This window comes from Pseudocercospora fijiensis (genome assembly GCF_000340215.1).
Source record: "Pseudocercospora fijiensis CIRAD86 unplaced genomic scaffold MYCFIscaffold_14, whole genome shotgun sequence".
NCBI lineage: Eukaryota > Fungi > Ascomycota > Dothideomycetes > Mycosphaerellales > Mycosphaerellaceae > Pseudocercospora > Pseudocercospora fijiensis.
Genome location: NW_006921545.1, coordinates 204,158 through 221,674, shown reverse-complemented (window position 1 = coordinate 221,674; position 17,517 = coordinate 204,158). Strand labels below are relative to the sequence as shown.

Genomic DNA, 17,517 nt, shown 5'->3' with positions numbered 1-17,517 from the left:
TCGTAGAAGGACTCGGCTTATACTAACAGATAGACCGTATATTTACTATCTACTGTATACGGCCATCTATACCGAAGCGCTCGAAGACTTTCTACGCTATTATCTACGAGGACGACTATTACGAAGAGGTGGCTAAGTTCTTACGCTATTGCGCTAATACCAATACTTACTATATAATTGAGGTCCTTAAGAGTTACAAGCGCGTTACTATGCCTAATCGACTATCAACTCTACTAAATAGTGACTAGTTTGTTAAGATTGACAGTAATCCATTAGAGCTACTACAACTAGCCTCTTAGGTTAAGAATAGCCGAAAGAATACTAACGACAAGACTAAGGAAGAATACCGTAAAGACGACGAGGTATTCTCGACTGTATTTAAGCAGTTTGAATGCAACGATTACTAGTGCGACAATAAGAAGTTAGGCCGTAGAATTGGTTGTTACAAACGCTATAGTATCTATTATAGTGTAATAGGCTCTCACGCGAAGGAATTTGCTAATATAGTCCGAGTTAATAGCGCTCTTCTACATTATATGCCTGCAGAGCTTGCTAACAAGATTGTCGCTTCTTACGAAGAACACATATAAGTAAAGACCGCCGCTTCTGCGAAGAATAAGGCCTCTTAGTAACAGTATACAATTAACAGTCTTGTTAGCGCCCTCACTGCGGAGCGATAGCAACCGACTAGCAATAGCGGCAGTAGCGAGTCTATCCTGCTAATAGCCTTGCTCTAATAACAGCAACAGTAGCAGCAGTAGCAATAACAGTTCAATCTAATGCTATTGCAGTTAATAATAGCCAACCCTGCTCTTATTAGCGCCCTGCAGCCTTAACAGCAGGTCCAGCCTTAATAGCAGGTCTAGCCTCCGCTATAGTAACAGCTCCGTAGCTCGCTAGTGCCGCCGGATATTAGTACTATATTAGGTGACTATATAGAGACACCTCTCTTCTTGGTCTGGTTCTTCTAATAGCATCCGATATAGTAGAATAGGCAGGAAGCTATTATTAAAGCTATTATAGATGATGCCTGGAATCTACGACAACTGCGACGCTAAGAGAATAAGAATAGGTTGGCGAGAGTAGTGCCTGCCTTCGGCATTAGGTAGGCGCTTCGTAAGCGAGTTATAGACTTTGCTATAATGCGTTAAAGTGGCCGAAATTGAGAGGTATAAAGCCGATATAACAACAAGCTAGCTTTGCTAACCCTAGCTGCACAGATTACTACTACTACCTATCCGATTTTGATTCTACAACTTAGAGATGTAAGAGGCGATATTATAGATAGACCGCGTGCTTTAAATAGATTGATTTAGATATAATATCGTTAACTTCTAGCGCTATATAGGTGTTAAATCTTTGACAGCTGAATGTTTGACCCCACTATTGCTGTTCTAACTCGTACCTCGGCTTCTTTAAGCTTAGCCGATAATGCGAGTTTTGTTTTCCGATAGATAGTACTACAACTACATATGCGATTTATATCGTTGTTTTTTTATATAAGAGCGCCGCACCTATTGTCGAATGCCCGGCAATAATAATTATAATAATGTAGTGTTGTTGTAATAGTATATAGGATACAGCTAAACGTCGGATATTTCGGGATTTAGTCCGATATGCTAAGCCTCGAAATTTCCACACTACTAGGAGACTATATAGTAACTGCGGATGGCAACAATATGAATAGCAACCGTCAGAAGTTCTTCAGAAGAGAATACAGCATTGATTTACTATGGTATAGAAGGTCTTAGCACTCTACGCACAAATCGAGCTAGAATTTAGCGTATACTACGATTACTGCCTCTTATTCTATATCTCTACCGGCATTATCGGACTATATTTATATAGCTTCTCGAGCACTTTATAGTGCTTGAACTGAGCTAAGTAGTCGATATTGTCACCCTATCGTTTATATGCTAGTTCTAGGTATGCCTAAAAGTCTGCTTACTAGTGAGGTAATCTATACTTAGGTATTGTTTGCTAGTGCTTCTTAATCTAGTGCTTGAGGTGTTTGAAGCTTAGTTTAATGGCATTATAGTCAGGCGAATATAGTAGAAGGAAGAGTAGGTATACACCCTTCGCTAAGTACATCTCCTTTAGAATAGCTCTTAAATAGGTGCTATAGTTATCTAGCAATATAACTAACCGTAGACCTAGATATAGCGTACAACGTAGCAATATTCGATAGCGTACGAATTCAATAAAGTCGTAACTATTGACGCTGCCTTGCTAGATTAGTAGCTCTAGAAGATAGCTATCAATCGTATATACTAGAAGGACCGTATATCGCTGCGAATAGTGTAGGTGTTAGACATCCCTTGCTAGAATACCTTTTGGTGCCCATCTACGCCTTCTAAGTACAGTCTTATTAGAGGTATAAGACTCGTCAAGGCATATAATCTAGAAGGCTGCAAATGACTGTAATTTAGCCTCAAATAGAGCCCTTGCTATAGAGTCTCTTTGTGAAGCCGTACGAGACAGCAGTTTGTGTGTAAAGTCGCTGCTTGACAAGCAACGACTAATAGTCGATTGTGACACCTATTCTTAGTGATTTTCTAGCAATATAATCTGCATCTCTTCTAACTAGTATATACTTCTTATTGTTAAGAAGTCCAGTAGGTCGTCTCGCATAGCTAGCGTAATTATATGCGGCCTACTACCCTTTACTAGAAACACAGTGGCAGTCCTATTCTACCTAGTTATTCGAGTCCAAATAGTAGTACGAGAGCTACGTCTATCGCGGAGCAACAACTGTACAATATCTCTACTCTTCCAACCCTCGTCTAATGCCTATTAAATAAGGTTCTCGTCTTGTTTAGTAAGTAGAGCTATAGTAGTAGGTTAGCTGCTATATAGATCGAGGGAGGGGGGTGCGGCTTTAGGCAAATAGGTACTAAAAATACGGCTTTTAGGCGGATATGCTACGAACAACACTAAAATAGGTGTTAGATACACACGAGAGGACTTAGTATACAAGTTAATATAGTATACAGTAATTTCCAACCGTGTAATAGGTATATTTGGTGAGATGTAGTAGTATAGCTAGTAGAAGAGGTGTGAGGTAGTAGCCCTCGTTCCCCGCGAAAAACAGTCCGGGCCCTTTTGTAAGGCACTAATAATGCGAAAGCTAGAGTCGACTTAGTATTGCTAAGCTGCTACAGCTACACCGTGATGGCCGCCTGCTCCCTTTTGCTGTGTTCTAATGCTACTATATCCTACTAGTTGCGGAAGCGAGATAGGCGATCGATGCAAAACACTATCGGCTGCTAATGTTCTACTAAACTTTCGTGCTTTAGACAAGTTCTCGTTTCGCCGTCGTTGAGGTCGCGAGGAAAGACCTGTAGCTTAGGGTTCTAGCATTCTTATTAGGGACTTAGAAAAGTCCTAGGAATATTTTAGAAGACAAGCTATCGAGATTAATAAAGTTTAGTTTAGAAATAAGGACAAGCTAAACGCCCTAAACGACTCTATTACTAGGCTAGAAAAACAGCTTACTAGTAGCTAGGCTCTTAATACTTTGTTCTAGACTAACGCTAAGAAGAATACTTCTAATAAAAATAACGTTAAGAAGAAGAAGGACCTTAGTAAAGTTAAGTGCTTTAAGTATAAACAAAGGGGATATTTTAAAAAAGACTACTCGTTAAAAAATAATTAGTAGACTCTACTCCGAGGCTAAAGAGCCTACTAAAAAGCAAGCCTCTAGTAACAATCCCTTCGTTATTATACTAGGGCAAAAGACTAAATATTATTTGCAATATTCGTTATATATACTAATTATTTAAAATACAAATTTATATTAGATTCTATAGCTTCTAAGATATATATTAATAGGTCCCTAGCTAAAAGACTCCCTACCTTACTTAAGATTAACCTCTCTCCTTCCTTAGTAGCCCTCGCTAATAGCTAAGTTCTATTTTCGACTAAAGGTATTCTACTTCTACACTAGATCAGTTCTTTTTAAGATATTATATCTACTCGAGTATTAAATATCCCTAACTTTAATACTATCCTAGGGCTTAACTAGTTTTAATCACACAATCCCTCCGTTAATTGGTAAATTAGAACGGTCGGCCTTAAGGAGAAAGTAGGAAGGTCCTATACTCTTCGGTCTAACTCTAAGATCTTTAATCTGTCCCCGGATTTAGAAGTAGAAATATATACTTTAGTATACTCTTTAGAAACTATTAGGAAGAATAGTAGCCTAAGATACTTAGTAATTATAAAGGAAACCTATTGTACTATTAAAGAAAAGCGATAGGATCCTAAACCTCTAAAGTCTAAGGATTCCTTCTTCTAATTAATTATTTATAGCTTCCCTAAGCTCTAGAAAGGAACCTATCCCTAACTATCTCCCTATATAGCGAAAATAGGATTATTAGATTAATATAGGATATACTAAACTAGTAAATTATCCTACGTATAAGCCAAACCCTAGACAATTATAAGAGTAGGCTAACTAAATTAAACTCCTTTAAAGGATTAATTAGTTAGGCCTTCTAATTTACCTTAGGGGAGCCCTATTCTACTTATCCTAAAACTAGGAGGAAAATAGCGGATATATATTAATTATAGGGCCTTAAATTTTATTATAACTAAGAATAGCTGCCCTTTACTAAGGGCATAGGATTACTTAGATACTATCGCAAAGGGGAATAGTTTACTAAGTTAGACCTTCTTTCTAGGTATTAGTAGCTCTTAGTATATCCTAACGATATTCCTAAGATAGCTTTTAATACTAGAGATAGGAAATACTAATTCCTTTACTAAGGGTATAGGATTACTTAGATACTATCGCAAAGAGGAATAGTTTACTAAGTTAGACCTTCTTTCTAGGTATTAGTAGCTCTTAGTATATCCTAACGATATTCCTAAGATAGCTTTTAATACTAGAGATAGGAAATACTAATTCTTAGTTATAGCCTAACTAATATACTAGCTACTTTTTAAACTATAACAAATTATATCCTTAGAGATTTGCTCTAGAAGACTATTATTATATACCTCGATAATATTCTAATTTTTATAAGGTTAAGGAGGAGTATACTAAATACTTAAAGGAAGTTTTTTAGAGACTAAGAGATAACGAGTTGTTATACTCCTCTTAGAAGTATAAGATTAGTATTAAGTAGGTTATATTCTATAGCTATATTGTGACTAACTACTAAGTTAAATATATATAGGACAAGGTAGAGATAATTTCTAAGTAGCTAACCCTAATAATAGCTACCTAGATTCGACAATTCCTAGGGCTAGTAAGCTACTACTATAGATTTATTAAGGGATTTGCTAAATTAGCTATACCCTAATTAGACCTACTAAAGGAGAGTAATGCTCTTCTTAGAGCAAAGAAGAATAGGCCTATTAAGTTGAATGCCTAATATATAGTAGCATTTAGGGCCCTTAAATTAGCCCTATCTTCTTCCCCTATGTTTATTAGGCTAGACTTTAGGAAACCCCTCTTTATTAGGACTAATATATCCGAATAGGCTATTAGTATAGCCCTATATTAGCTTAGTAAAGATAAGAAACTCTACCCTATAGCCTTTAGTAGAAGGAAGTTATAAGGTACTAAGTTAAATTACCTAGTTTATATAAAGGAAGGGCTTGCTATTAAAGAAGGTCTTAAGATATAGGACAAGTGTATTAGTAATAGCTAAGTTATTACTATCTTTATAGATTATTAAAGCTTAAAATACTTAAACTATATAAAAGGGCAAAGCAAAAGGATTGCTAGATAGGCTAAACACTTCTAAGAATACAACCTAGATAATAGATATAGAAAGGGGTCTAAAGCTATCGTTCCTAATGCTTTATTAAGAAGACTAGATTTTATAGGAACTAGGCTAGCTAACATTTCTTAGTAAGATAACAGTGCTATAGTTATTTATAATAGGCTAGTAGCTTTAAGGATAAAGCCTAAAGAGATTAAAGACTTCCCTAAAGCTATATTTGCTTTTAAAAAGTCTAGTACTCTACTAAAGAGTACCTACCTCTAGTCTATACTTAAGGAAAGCTAAGACGAGTTTAAGATTCTCTATATTAACGGAGAAGAATATCTTAGGTTTACCCTTCCTAATAATAAAGGCACTGTACTATACCTAGAGCTAACCTAGAGAATAGATTTTATAGAAACAATATATAAGAACTATAGCTATTTTAGACTCCCGAGTATTATAGGTTTCTCTAAGACTAGGGTATAGTAGCCTACTATAAAAAAGAATTAAGAAGATATATTAAAGCTTGCCCTTAATATTAGTTAACTTAGAACAAAGGTTTAGCCCCTAAGAGATTTAATATACCTAAGCAGATATTAAGTTATAGCTATTAAAAAGATAGGCAATTAATATCGTTACGCTATTTCCTACCTTAATCTTTAGCGATACCTTTACTATTATAGCTATTAATATTACTACTAGTTAGCTAGTTATAAGAGACATTCCCTTAGCAGATAATAAAGAAACCGTTATATTTATATACGAGGATATATATTATTAATATAGGCCTCTAAGAGAACTGCTTTTAGACAATAGTAAGAATTTCTTGTTAAGAGTAGTTATAAACTTAAACAAGCGGCTTAAGATAGAGTATAGGCTTGCCTTACTATACTATCCGATAATAAATAGCAGAGTTAAGAACCTTAATGGCATATTAGGTAATGTTTTAACTAAGATATATAATAGTTCTAACGTTAGGCTATAGGATATATTCTTACCTAAGGCTATATAGTATACGAGATATAGACAATATCTAGTATACTAGTCTTTACCCTTTTACTTAGTATAGAGCTAGTATCTAAAGATATTAGAGGATAAGAACTAAATAAGACCTCTTAATATTAAGACTATAGATCCTAGATCTAGGATACTATAGGTTAAATATACTAGCTAGCTTGTAAACTAGCGACTACTCGAGAGGGCTATAGTAAGAAAGCTTGTCTAACTAGAGAATCTAGTAGATAAAGGTCCTCGCTTAAAGGTTAGGAATTAGGTATTGTTATAAAACCCTAAACTTACTAAGCTCTAGCTAAAGTAGATTAGGCCCTATAAGATTAAGAACGCTTATTAGCTTAGAACGTATATATTATAGACTCTAGAAGGGAGGATACTAAAGCATTTAATATATAGGAGTAGATTAGTTAAGGTACATTACTCGGATACTACTTATTTTTAGTATAAGTATCCTAATAGTAGGCTACTAAACGGACAAGTCGCTATAGTATTAAATCCCTAGATTAAGTATCGCCTTTCTTAGTAAGATCTAATTCCTAGCTTTAAGGAGTTATTAACTATACCGGAAAGCGAATAGTTAAATCTTTAAGAGACCTAATCTAGTAGCTAACTTTACATAGGCGTAAGAAGGTTCTTAGTAGGGGAGGGAGATTTAATTATAAAATCAAACCTAAAAATAGTAGAGTAGGTTTTAAGAGACAGGAAAAATAAGCAAAGAAGAAAGAAGAAATAATCTTAGCTTATCTAAGTCTAAAAGTAGGTTAATTAGATATAGGCTAAGCTATAAAAGGAAGAGGATAGGGAGTTAGGAATTATAAAGGATTAGTTAGCTCCTAAACCTATACTCCCTAATCCTTAGGATTTAATATAACTAATACTTAGGCCTTCGAAAATAGAAGCCGAGAAACCTGATTAACCTATAGATATTATAGATTCTAATCTATAGGAATAGGATACTTAGAGTAAGATACCTAAATCCTAGCTAGCCCTAATACTAATATCTAAGGTTGTTAAGAATCTAAAAAAAGAGTAGAAAAGAAACAACGGGTTTCTAAAAAAGCTAAACTATTCTATTAGAGACGTTCCGGTTAAGGAGCAATCCTCTAAGGAAGAGGTTCTTTAGAGATTAGGATAGTAGAAATATAGTAAGATAGTAAAGAAGTTTTTTATTCTCTAGTACTCTATAGAGGAGTATTAACTATCCTAACTCTAGCCTTTAGGCTATTATTCTCGAAGTAAGAAAATTAAACAAACTCCTAAGCTTATTACTCTATTATAACTCGTATTAGACCTAATAGCTAAAGGAGCCGGCCGAGCCCTTAAGATTCTTAGACCTCTAATACTATAATCTAGATCTCTAAACTAGAATTAGAAGATAAAAATATATTAGTAGTTTTATCTAGAAAATCTCTAACCTCCTAAATAATCCTAATTAGACCTTAACTTAGCCTATATTAGTATCGTTACCGTTATCGTTATCCTTCTCCTAGTTCTCCTTAGGATTATAGGGCGCTAGTTAATAGGATTAAATAGTATACCTTAGGAATGGTTCTAGTTAAAGTTCTATGGGAAATTTTTTAAAATCTACTAAACTATAGTACGAGCCTAAGTAGGATTAGAGCTCGAGCGGTAACGGAATAGTAGTAGGATAATACTATTACGGTTACTAGTTTCCTACGTATTAAAAACGCGGCTAAAGTTAATAGGAATCCGGTTGTTATTTAGAAAGGCGCGAACTAGTTTAGCCCGAGGTTAAGGGCTTATTAAGTTGTATAGGGTAAATATAGGATTGCTACGACGATCGTATATACTTAATATAGAACGATCGTAGTAAGTAGTACCCTAGGGGTCTAACGCCGCAATACTTAGGGTATTTGAAGAACTACTAGTATAAGGAGCCTTCTAACCGTAATTAGAATATAGCGAATACTAGTCGTAGTAATTAGTTATAGCGCACTCTAAGTAGGCGCCTTCGAACAATCCTAGAACCGTAATATAACTATTAAAGTACTAATAGCTACAGCGCTAACAACTAGTATAAGTATCTCTATTCTCTAAGCGAACGACTCTACGGACCTTAGATATGATAATTAACGGAATATAATTGCCGCCGCTGCTAGGATTAATAGTCGGCTCGTTAGCTAGCGTACTAACTATCTAAGGCTAAGCTAGGCGAGGGGCGCGAATAACCTAAAGCGGGTTGTTATTAGTCTGCCAATTAATAAGTATCTCTATCTACTTCGTAGAGGGCGTAGCTCCTTCGATACCTAACTAGATCTTAGTCTCTTAGACGTAGACTATTTCGCTTAACGACCTTTCTTATAGATCTCTAGGAGGTTTAGCGATATACCCTTTATAAATATACCGAGTAGTATACGACTATTGTCCTCCCGCTTCTCCTATTATAGGGTAGCTAACCTAGCTCGCAACTCCTTAAGTATACGCTAACGCTAAGCTACCTTGCCTTACTATAGCCTAGCCGGCTTCGAAGGAGGGCGCTTATTATAATCCCTACTACTACCCCTGCTACTACCTCCGCTAAATATAGCCGGATTAGCTAGGTTGTTTAGGTTAATAGGTATCTAAGTAGCTACTACTATCCTATAGTATATTAGTATTATAAATAATATCCTAATAAATAGTATACCTAACTAACGTAGTATTATCTCCGGATAGGGAAACGTCGGGATAGTATACTAATATTAGGAAGGTTAACTATAGTATTAACTAATAGTTATTAGTATATTAATAGGTTAGTTAGTAAATATAAGAATTTAAGTTAAGGGTAGAAGAATCGTATTCTTTTATATAGTAGCTAGGTAGCCTATACTTAGAGAAATATATATAGCAAACGCTACTTTACTTGCATTCTACTTATATAATATTAGTTAAGCCAACTATAGCTTAATATTATATATAGTAGACAGCTATATATATAGGGAAAGGTAATAAACACTTAACTAAAGTTTCTAGGCTTTAGATTAAGGCCTGTTTATAAAGTACGAGTACTAGCTCCCTCTAGTATATTTATTTTACTTCGGCTTTTATATATAGCTTATATATTATAATTAGGTAAAGCCTTTATAGGTATATTAGGCTTTAGTAGGGGAGGATATAGAATCCTTAACTATACTAAGTTAAGGAAACTAAGGTTGTCTTAACTTAGTATACCTAATTAAAATCTATTATAAACAGACTAGAAACAAGCCTAAAAGTAACTATAATTATAGGAAAAAGGCTACCTAAATTAGGCAGCTAGGAGAAAAGGCTTAATAGTTAATCTAGTATATATAAGTAAGTAAAGCTAGCTATAAAATAAAAAGACAAGCCCTAGTAGTAGAGATCCTCTAGCGGCCCCTTATAAGCGGCGTGTAGGCTCTTCTAAATAAGCGGCGTATAGGCTACAAATAAGCGGCGTATAGGCTGCGAATAAGCGGCGTATAGGCTGCAAATAAGCGGCGTAGGCTACATATAACCGGCGGCCCTATATAAGCGGCTAGTATTTCCGTAACGCAGCCCTCTAAGAGGCCGCTTACTTTTAGACGAATAAGCTCGAGCGAACGGTAAACTTCCTTTCGGTAAATTGTAGATGCCTACTTCTATTATTCGACTCCGGACATTACCAACTCTATCTAGGCTAGCTACGAAGTACCCTAATATTGCTCGTGTTGCTGCTCGTAGGTATAAAAAGCTACTACTACTAATTGTTGTTGCCGAGAACGATCCTGCCGCTTTAAGTCGTAGCCGACGGAGCCGATATTACGCTACCCGTAGTCCCTAGCGGCATTTACGCTGTAACTTAGCTTACTTTAGCAATTATGTCGCAGCTTACTACTAAAGGTAGTAGCTTAGGCTATTACCTACGCAATTACTATCGACCCGTAGCTACTATAGAGACTAGCGCGAATATTACGATAACTCGAAAGAACCTATCCTTAGACTTAGGCGACACTAGTATAAACACAGACTTATATACCTTACAAGCTACGAAAAGATTAGCCTCGACGCTATTACGTACCGAATTGAAGTCCGCAATTTCATCGTCTACCTATCGACAATCCCGGTACCTTCTTAGTCCTATTATATTACCGAGCGCCTAGCCAAATAGGGCAGATAAGCTAAACGCCCCTTACTAAGGCCGATACCTATACCGCGAGTAGTACAATCTAGCGCCGAGGACCGTTAGCGAAAGAGAACGAGTCTATCGGAATAGAAAGGAGACAGCGAGGGCTCGAGTATAAGAGCCTAGAGTCTAGAAGAAAGAGTGTATTACGGATCTCTCGCACTAGGGTTTGCCGCCCTTATTATTAGCGGCAAATTTATAAGGAGCCTCTAGACAATCGTAGAGGGATCGTCCTATATTAAGTATATCCGAATCTTAACGTTTCTCTAATTCGCTATATATATCGCTATGCTTTTCCTATACTATCGAAAAGTTATAACTCTAGTATAGTAAAAAGAACAACCCTAGGCCTAATATACTTATCGGCCCTAGCGGATATCTTTATTTACTATCGACCCCGTAACCTATAGTATCGTAGCGCATCCCTATTTATGCCTACGGAGTGCGGTACGAACCCTTATTAGCTTAGAGAACTTCTTCGAGCAAGTTAGGTAAGGGTATTGTTGCTAAGGGTAGTCCTTGTAGGTAAAATAGGCTTTCCTAAGAATGTAGCTTAGATTCAGCCTAGGCTAATAGCTCCTACCTCTGCAATATACTATCCTTTTACGCCGTTAAGAGACACTAAGAAGAGCTACTAGCTAATAATGCTACCGATAGACATTAAGAAGATCGAGAAGTTTAACGAGATACTATAGACTTACAAGTATACCGAGACTATTAACGACACTTCCGAGTAGTCTAAAGACTTCCGTAGCTAACTATCGAGTCTAATCTCTCGTTATAGTAAAGGGCTACTATACGTATATAGCGGCGTAGCTTACGACTAGTCTCGAGACTATTATACTTATAGCTTACTAAATAGTAAAGAATAGCACTCCTTTCGTATAACTTTCGAATCTTCGTTATATTTCTAGTTACTAATATCTAGAACACGCCTAATAGACAGTCTACTACCTCTACTAATGCCGGTTAATAAGGCCTACCCTATAGATATCTAAGGTAGGTGTCCGGTAGCGCGTAGCCTTTATTCTTAGCGCAGTCTTCGACTCCGAACCTAGAATAGTTATCTAAGGCACATTTCTCGCTACGATGTCGGCCGGATACCGCATTTCTCCGAGCCTAGCCGCTTTCGATCGCAATACAAACTCTAATGCCGTACCTGCTTTATATACTAGCTTAAGACTTTAATCCTAAGATACAGGATTGAAGTATATCGCTACGGGTTGAATAAAGGTTGGTATATTCGAGATTAGTAGTACTAGAATTGGTTAAAGGCTTCTTATAATACAAGTCTATATTGCTACTAAAGCCGCCGACATTTTAGGGCACTATATAGCAACAAAGCTCCCTAAGGCTCGCCTTCTCTACGCTAGGCATTCTAAATATCTCGCTTTATTACACGCTCCGTTCTAACAATACACCTATAGATACTAGCGAGGCTTTCAAAGGTGCGGCACTGTTATCCGAAACAATTCTATATATAACTTTAATTATACTACCTAGACCCGCGGACCCGGTTATTAAGATCAATCTTTTACCTCCGGCTAGTTATATACACCCTATTTAGGTCTGTAAAGCTACACATTTAACTTCTAAAGTGCTCGGTAGCTTCTAAATAATAGATATAGTCGTATTGTACGATTACGCGAGAGTCTAGGTAGACATTGCTATAAGCTAGTATAGCCTCTAAGATTGCTTCGTAAAACGAGAGATATTATAGTCTAGCTAGATTGCCTAGTAACGCAGGCTCTCGATGCGGTAACTGTGCTCTTAGACAGGCCCTAAGAAGGTAACGGCGTAGCCTGTTCTCCTTACTACCGAGGAGTTCTCTTTATTTACTATACCGGCCGTTCGATATAGCTATTTATTAATTCTTAGGAAGTTATAAAAGCGGTTATCCTCTACCGCAACTACATTTCTTTTGATCTCGAAAACATATCTCTATACGTTACCCTCTACTATCGCAATATAGTAGAAGCATTCTATTATAACGAATAGCGTACCGAGATTCGGTAGCGACACTAAAACAAGGCCTAGATCGACTAGTAAGAGCCTAACACGATTGTCGCATATTAGAGCTACAAAGCTTTATAGTTTCTCGCCGGACGAATAGATTAAATCCTAGACCTTCTACTCGTAATAACGCGTGCGGATTCTAACAACTTCTAGATAAGGCATAGTCTTATAGCCTACCTTTAATATATTAGCCGCAATTCATTACTAGCTTAACGCAGTTTTATATTCTCGGAGATCGCGGTGCGCTTTCCTAAGCCCTATATCGGCTACATTACTACAACTAGACTTTCCTGCTATTATCTTAACAGTCATCCTCTTCCGCTGCCCGAGATTCCTCGTGTCTCTCCTCATCTCCTATGAAAGACGGTATAGAAAGTCTCCTCAATCTTCGAAATGCCTAGCGCACCGGTACGACTATATCGGAGTTCTTGTCGTCTTTCCTACTCCATCGCGTGAAGCTAGACCGCCACACCCTCAAATTTCACGACGTTCTCGCCCTTATGCAAATTGACTACTGGCTACACCAACACCTGTTCTCCCTCAAACTTACAGCCAAAGTTCCCAGAGTCCCAGATGATTATCGAACTCGGGCTCCCACGCTGCCTTCTCTTCATTCTTCACGTCGTTCTCTCTTTTCATACCCGCGACTTTGCCTCTTCCCACTCCAACTCAAGTTCGTCCCTCAACTTGGCCCGAGACTTCTTCAACGAGTCTACTCGTACACCTGGATCTAATCTCGCTGCTGGGCGAGAGATCCGCAGTTGCTTGCTGTTTGAGTGGTGTGGTCCGCCTCGTTGCCATCGCTCCCTCTATGATACGCAACCTCACCGGCTTGAATCTCCCCGAGAGATTCGACACTGGCTTCGGACTGAGTCTCTGCATCAGATATTGGTATGTCATCGTCATGTCCACTCGCACCTTGGAAAATGATACGGACTACAGGATTCAGGAGTTGTGCCCTACTCACCATGGGCTCAGACTTGTTTCGGCCTGTCAGTGTAGCCTGTGGCATACTGCAGCACTATGCGAGGGCATAGCCGGAACCCGCAGTGGGGAACAACCACCCGAGTTCTAGAACTTCAAACTTCTAGCTGCTACCTCTACTCAAGTCCACTTCCAGCCAGTTCATTCCTGGCTAGATAGCTAACAAGCCTATCAACCAGAAGCGAAACGCTTCATATCTCGAACACGATGCTTGCGGCAGCCAGAAAGCCATCTTCAAACCGTTCACCATGCCTGGCAATGGCGCCCACCGCTTCCTCCAACAGTACTACTACGAGATTGAAGCTGCCGCGGCCAACATTCAAAGCAGGCTACGAATACTCACACGGCTTGATGACTTCCGTGACGATCATCCCCAGGATGCCAACAGCAATGTAACTTGCTCTACAGCCGAGCTATACTCTCCAGTCCAGCATGAGTCTCTCAAGTCAGCCATCGTTGATGAGGTACAGCTAAAGTCAACCTGCTCCGAGACGGCGAAGGAATCGAAACCGACGTCTTGTGGCAACTGCGATTTGAAATAGGACATGATGGCTCAGATAACGAAGGGAAAGAACTCTGTATCCTGCCCGGCTTGCATCTCTCCGCCTTACCCATCTTACGTTCTCATAACATTTCATATTAGCGATCTCATCGTCCCACGGAAGTCGTGGATGTGCTAGCACTCTGTGTGGCGCCAGGTGTTGATGCTGTGGCATATCAGAATTGGGATGCGGCTTGATTGCCGAACCGATGGAGGAGGCATTGTAAAAGGGCGTGAGAAGGAGTGATGAAGTTTGGCTGACATCACGCGAGTGCTGCATAAGTTATAGAGGTATTCGAGACACGCTTCATGTTCTCCTGGTTTCCCAAACGTGTGGCAGAAGACTTCTTGCCCTCCGCTCTCTTGGTAATCGAGGAGGGCGATGCGGATGTTTGCGGTGGCCGTGAAAGAGTATGGAGCCTGCTGCTCAACGATGAACAATGACTGAATCAAGATTCAGTCCCCAGACGCTCACGCTCTCCTTCGCTTTTTGATAATCTTGAGGTGAGAGTGTTGGGTTGGCTGTACGAAGCGCGGATCCCTTCATATGCATATGCATACATGCGTGCGATCCCTGCACGCCACGCCACGCCATGCCTCTGCTCCTTCTTCACAGTCGCGCGGAAAGAAACTCGACTCACATTCGTAGACAACACTTCCATTCTCTCCACCCCACGAGACTCCCGGTCGAAATCTGAGGAACACTTGTCGCCATGCCTTCATGTCTTCATCGACGTCACGCCTTCCGAGCAGCGACTGATCCCGCCCTGCCGCCTTCGCGATGAACCGAGTTACGTCCGCACAGGCTCAGTGCTTTGTCTTGCAGAGCATGGTTACGACTCCTCATTGAATGGAAATGAGCAACATGAGGTGCAGGAAGAGCTCGCTTGGCGTGCGCAGGCTTGGAAAGGCAGGACATGCGCAGTTCAACTCGGGACGAACCTTTACGAAGAGACAGCCAATTGAAGAAGCATACCTGGAGTACTACGCGCCACGTCATCCATTCGAGATCAGCTTCCCACACCGTGAAATCAGCGGAAGCACGAACGAGTTGACCGCACGGGGTTGTCGCACACATCCCGGCCAAAGCCATCATGGAGAGACGATCTGACGTGAAGATTTGGACGACGGTGATGGGTTCATGAGAGCAGGCATTGGGCAAATTCCACAAGCTGCGCCCGAACACGACGTCTCATGTCTCACTGTTCGAGTTCCATCGAAGCGAAGTTCGTGCGCCGGCAGCATTTTGCGAATCACAGAATCTCCGAACATTCTTACAAGCCAATCGACATGCAGGTGAATTGATTTTACCCAGCCGACTGGAAGGCCACAAGGAACCACTGGATTGCGCAAACCAGGATCTCTTCCAAGCCGCAGCGGTGAAATCTCTTCTGTTTCCCACGAACCAGAGAGCTCGAAGCCATAAGAATATGGCGGTCGTCCTGCTGCGATGGCTGTGGCCACGTCGTTTTCTTTCGTACTGCTCTGGCTGTTTGAGGGTAGCTCGGCGTCGCCGTCTGTGTTGGTGATTCTCACTCGCTGGGAGTTGAGGAGGCAGCAGTTATGACGCTTGATTCCAAGAACTGCGAGCAAGAAAAGCAGAAGCCTCGTAGCAGGCTTGTCATCACCTTCGCGAACTGCAATGAAGAAGGTTATCCTGCTCGCGAGTGCAAGCAGGAGGGCAAGGCCAACAAGCGCGGCTACAAGAACTATTGCTCTGGGAGCACATGGGCAAGCAGTGCACGAAGCCGACGAGAATCGCGAGCGAAAGAAGCAGGAGACTGGTGGCAGGGCCGCCATCACTCTCGCGATCTGCAGTTCAGAAGTTCATCGTGCTGGCAGTCCCAACAACCGTCGATCTTGGGCGAACATTATCAAGGAATGGTCGGAGCCACCCGCGTCCTCAGGAATGGTCAGAGCTACCCGCGTCCTCAGCGCCGTCCTCGCAACGCAGCCTCAGATCACAGACTTCATCCCGCTGCTGCTGATACTGGAGAGCATTCTGCTCACAGATCTCCAGGTATACCAACGTCAGCATAAACTGCTCATATCTCTTCACCTCATCTCGCAACACTTGCCGCCCTTGACGCCAAAGCCGGAGAAGCCGATCAAAGACGCGCCGGTCTTCATTCGACGTCCACCTATGGGCGAGGTTGTCAGAACATCCACCAGGCCAGAACTAGATCCAGTATCATCGTCGAAGAGGCCCAGAACCTCGCTAGAGACAACATGGAGATTGGGCAAGGGCTTGCACGGATCGCCTCAGAGCAGGAGACGTCTGAAGACAACCTCTACAGGTCGAGCAGGACCTTGCTGATGAGTGTGAGACTCCTTCCTCGCAAGGGCGAATCAGCAAAGGGAGCGTAGAATCACCAAGGTCTCGCAGGGAGTTGACACAGAGGAGCTACATCTCAAGGAAAGAGTTCAACATCCCCTTGTAAATCACACTTGCCGGGCATACACCACCTCGCTAAACACAAGAGCCGCCTGCCAAGAGCTGACTTCAACACCGCCCCCAAGTCACAAGAGCTGGTTGTTAAGAAAAGGTGTCAACACCAGCTCGCAAATCACAAGAGCTGCCCGGCAAGAGAAGGTGACAACACCACCTCCCACATCACAAATCCCGAAGTGTCAAGAAAAAGCGGCAACGCTACCTCGCAAATCACAAATGGCTATAGAGTTTGAATAATGATTATTCAGTATTCAGTGTATTTAGTATTCAATCTGAATATGAATTTGAATATGGATCCACTAAATACGACTAAATATCAAGTATTTACTAGGCAATACGTCGGCGCATATAGATCCTATATAGATATCCGAATTTGCAGTGTTTTAGGCTCTTTCTTTATATAATACACTTTCGAGGATAGGCGGCAAACGCGTAGAAGTAATCGAGGTAGAAGAAGGTTAATGTTGTTATAAGAATAGTAGTGCTAAGTCGTACGCAGTTATTAGACTCCGAGTCTAAAGGCTCGTTGTCGCTAATATTGCCGCTGCTACTAATAACACTACTACCGCTAGTAGTCGAGCCTATTGTTAAGACTAAGCCTAAAATCAAGCGTAACTATATACTAGAAGAAGAGCCTATTGCTAAGAGGCTTCGGTAGAACCCTAGGAAGACG

The 17,517-nt window shown here is 40.2% G+C and overlaps 1 protein-coding gene across 1 annotated transcript; it reads left to right on the top strand.

Moving 5' to 3' along the window:
- Positions 1–3,171: 3,171 nt before the first annotated feature.
- Positions 3,172–17,157, top strand: MYCFIDRAFT_180146 (uncharacterized protein; the record flags this gene model as incomplete). Its single annotated transcript, XM_007934087.1, has 23 exons — positions 3,172–3,194; positions 13,176–13,206; positions 13,269–13,585; positions 13,645–13,916; positions 13,959–13,990; positions 14,031–14,326; positions 14,352–14,370; positions 14,394–14,471; positions 14,495–14,549; positions 14,573–14,615; positions 14,645–14,663; positions 14,693–14,795; positions 14,847–15,316; positions 15,351–15,417; positions 15,444–15,504; positions 15,539–15,622; positions 15,652–15,688; positions 15,719–15,771; positions 15,802–15,859; positions 15,896–16,059; positions 16,088–16,689; positions 16,720–17,020; positions 17,073–17,157. The coding sequence occupies 23 exons, from the start codon at positions 3,172–3,174 to the stop codon at positions 17,155–17,157; spliced, it is 3,270 nt and encodes a 1,089-aa protein (XP_007932278.1).
- Between the last annotated feature and the right edge of the window lie 360 nt (positions 17,158–17,517).